This window comes from Rosa chinensis, chromosome 5 (assembly GCF_002994745.2).
Source record: "Rosa chinensis cultivar Old Blush chromosome 5, RchiOBHm-V2, whole genome shotgun sequence".
NCBI classification, from domain to species: domain Eukaryota; kingdom Viridiplantae; phylum Streptophyta; class Magnoliopsida; order Rosales; family Rosaceae; genus Rosa; species Rosa chinensis.
The window spans coordinates 56,261,165-56,264,361 of record NC_037092.1 but is presented as its reverse complement, the minus strand read 5'-3'; the positions used below and the strand labels follow the sequence as shown (position 1 = coordinate 56,264,361).

Sequence of the window (3,197 nt, the reverse complement as noted above, 5' to 3'; positions counted from 1 at the left end):
CTGACACTTCAAGTTTAACTTTGGCCGACGAAAATAAAAGTAAATTCCGATAATGTAAATAAAGGGTTGTGCTTAAACGTTGTTTATGCAAACACATACAACATAACATAGGTGGCCGAGTTTACAAGTCCAACACTTGGCCGAATGTTTCCCTACATGGTACACTACAATTCTTGCTCCATCATCTCCCAGGTAGTAGGGTAATATTTCTTAAGGAATTGCCCATTGATAGGCATTGCATGTAGCTTTGCATCTTGGTCCCTTGATATGCACCTTTTCCTAACACTTGATCGATGATAAACGGGCCTTCCCACCTTGGTGACCATTTTCCGAAACGTCTATCTTTAGTTCTGATAGGCAAAACGGCTTTCCAAACTAAATCTTCCTCAGCAAATGACTTAGACTTAACTCGTTTGTTGTATGCATGGGCCACAACCTTTTTCTGTGCTTCCATTTGGTTGCAAGCGTCCATTCGCTCTTGGTCAAGTTCTTCAAGTTCCTGAATCATTGCCTGAGTGTAGTCGTCAGCTACCATTTCATTTTGAGCAGCAAATCTAAGTGACTTTAATTTCACCTTAACAGGTAACATATCATCATGCCCATACGTTAGCGCAAAAGGCATTGTCCATGTGGCTGTACGTTTGGACGTCCGAAAAGCCCACAATATCTCTGATAACAGATTATGCCAATCTCTGGGATTCTCTTGAACCATCTTCTTGAGTATATTTATAATGCCTTTATTACTGGCTTCGGCCTAACCATTTGCTTGGGCATAGTAAGGTGTCGAGCGAGTTAACTTAATACCAAGACTATCTGTGAGTTCATGCATTGCTTCGGCTATGAAAACTGAACCTCTGTCAGCCGTTATGGTTTTAGGTATCCCAAACCTGTGTATAATGTTTTCCTTCACAAATTTGATCACTGTCTGACTAGAAATAGTAACGTATGGTTTGCCTCTACCCATTTAGTGAAATAATCAATGGCAACCAAAATCTATACGTGTTGTTTTGATGAGGGTGGTCTAATACTCCCTATAATATCAATGGCCCAACCTCAAAACGGCCATGGCTTAACAATTGGATGGAGGACGTCGGCCAGAACTCTTTGAATAGGTGCATGAATTTGACATTTCTTGCAGCTCTATGCGAATTCAATGCAATCCTTTAGAATTGTCGGCCAGTAAAAGCCGTGCCTTCGAATTAACCACCTCATTTTGATTCCGGCCTGATGTGCACCACATATCCCCTCGTGGACATCTCTCATGACTTCCAAAGTCTCTTGCCCCCCTATACAAAGAAGGAGTAGATCATCGGAGCTTTTGCGGTATACTGCTTCTTTGTATATAACGAAATGTCCAGCCAAGCACCGAGTCTTCCGATCATGATTGCCTTGAGGATTTTTGTGGAACTTGATGATGGGGAGTCTCCAATCATTTGGTTCCATGTCGATAACAAAAACATCCTCTGAGACTCCTCTTTCTTCTAAAGCTGGGAGGGTACGTTTGGCAATCTTGATGACTCGGGAGTCGTCTACTTTGGGGATTCGTAACCTTGAGGCTAATTGGGCCATCTCATTGGCCTCCATGTTCTGTCCCCTTAGGAGGTGGGCAAAAGAGATTCTATCGAACGTGTTGGTGAGCTGGTCAGCTAAGGGTTGATAAGATAAAAGTCTCCAACTTGTGCATTTGAATTCCTTAGGCATTTGGTTTATGACCAATTGAGAGTCTCCAAACACCAGAACCTGTCGTGCTCCTATCTCTTGTAGAATCTCCAACCTAACAATAAGAGCCTCATATTCTGCCTGATTGTTTGTGCATGTAAAGTCTAATTGGAAAGCAAACTGGAACTTTTGTCCTTCAGGCGTTTCAATGACAACACCAGCTCCGACTGAAAACTCAGTACTAGACCCATCAAAATACATGGTCCAGTGGTTGTTGGTCATGGAAGCCACGTATACCGCCCCAATATCAATCTCCTCAGCTCCCTCAAACTCGGTCGAAGGGTGATGAGCTAGAAAATCGGCCAATGCTTGGCCCTTGACGGACTTTTGAGACACATATTGAAACGTAAACTCAGACAATGCTATGGTCCATTTTCCAATTCGGCCTCGTATGACAGGCCGAGTCAGCATGTACTTTACTAAATTAGTTTTGGATATGACTTGGACGACCGAGGGTAACATGTAGTGCCGAAGCCTGATTGCTGAAAAGAACAATGCAAGACAAAGCCTCTCAATAGGCATGTACCGAGTTTCCACATCAGTGAGGATCCGGCTCAAGTAATGCATAACACATTCCTTGCCATTGTCGTTATCTTGCGCTAGTAGGCTTCCTATTGAGTTATCCAATGTCGATATGTATAACTTCAAAGGCCTTCCACGTACTGGGGGTACCAAGACGGGTGGGTTTGATAAGTATTGCTTAAGTAGATCGAATGCCGCTTGGTGCTCTGTTTTCCAAACAAACTCATCTTCGACCTTGATTCTCAAAAGTGAAGAAAACGGCTGAATTTTGCCTGCCGAGTTAGAGATGAAACATCTTAGAAAATTTACTTTCCCTAGGAATGATTGGAGCTCCTTCTTTGAGCTCGGAGCAGGTGCATCCATAATTGCCTTGGTTTTGTTTTTGTTGATTTCAATTCCTTTTTTATGAACTACAAAACCAAGGAACATACCGGTTGATACTCCAAAAAGGCATTTGTCCGGATTCATTTTTAGTTTGTGAGCTCGCATCCGTATGAATGTCTGTCGAAGGTCAGCCAAATGATTTTATTTCTTGGCCGACTTTACCACAATGTCATCAAATGTAAACTTCGACTGTGTGGTCAATAAGGTCATGAAAGATCATATTCATGGCCCTTTGATAGGTTGCTCTGGCGTTTTTGAGCCCAAATGGCATAACGAGCCACTCAAATGTTCCTATTGCGCTTGGGCATCTGAACGCCGTTTTGTGAACATCTTCCTCGACTATAAAGATTTGGTTGTATCCAGCATGCCCATCCATGAAAGAAAGGATTTCATGTTTGGCCGCACCATCCACAAGCAAGTCGGCCACTGGCATTGGGTATTCATCCTTGGGTCTGGCTAAGTATAGATTTCGAAAATCAACACATATGCGCATCTTATCATTATTTTTCCTTACTGGCACAATATTAGATAACCATTCAACATACCTGGCCATTCGAATAAAACCGGCCTTT

General features: G+C 42.6%; 1 protein-coding gene across 1 annotated transcript; it reads right to left on the bottom strand.

Annotated features, from left to right (window-relative positions):
• Window positions 1-1,140: 1,140 nt before the first annotated feature.
• LOC112163700 lies at window positions 1,141-2,604 on the bottom strand. Its single transcript, XM_024299980.1, has one exon. The coding sequence runs from the start codon at window positions 2,602-2,604 to the stop codon at window positions 1,141-1,143; it is 1,464 nt and encodes a 487-aa protein (XP_024155748.1).
• Between the last annotated feature and the right edge of the window lie 593 nt (window positions 2,605-3,197).

What these genes read in the sequence shown, in the direction of transcription:
- LOC112163700 (XM_024299980.1), bottom strand. Translation starts at nt 2,604, where the DNA reads ATGGATGCACCTGCTCCGAGCTCAAAGAAGGAGCTCCAATCATTCCTA.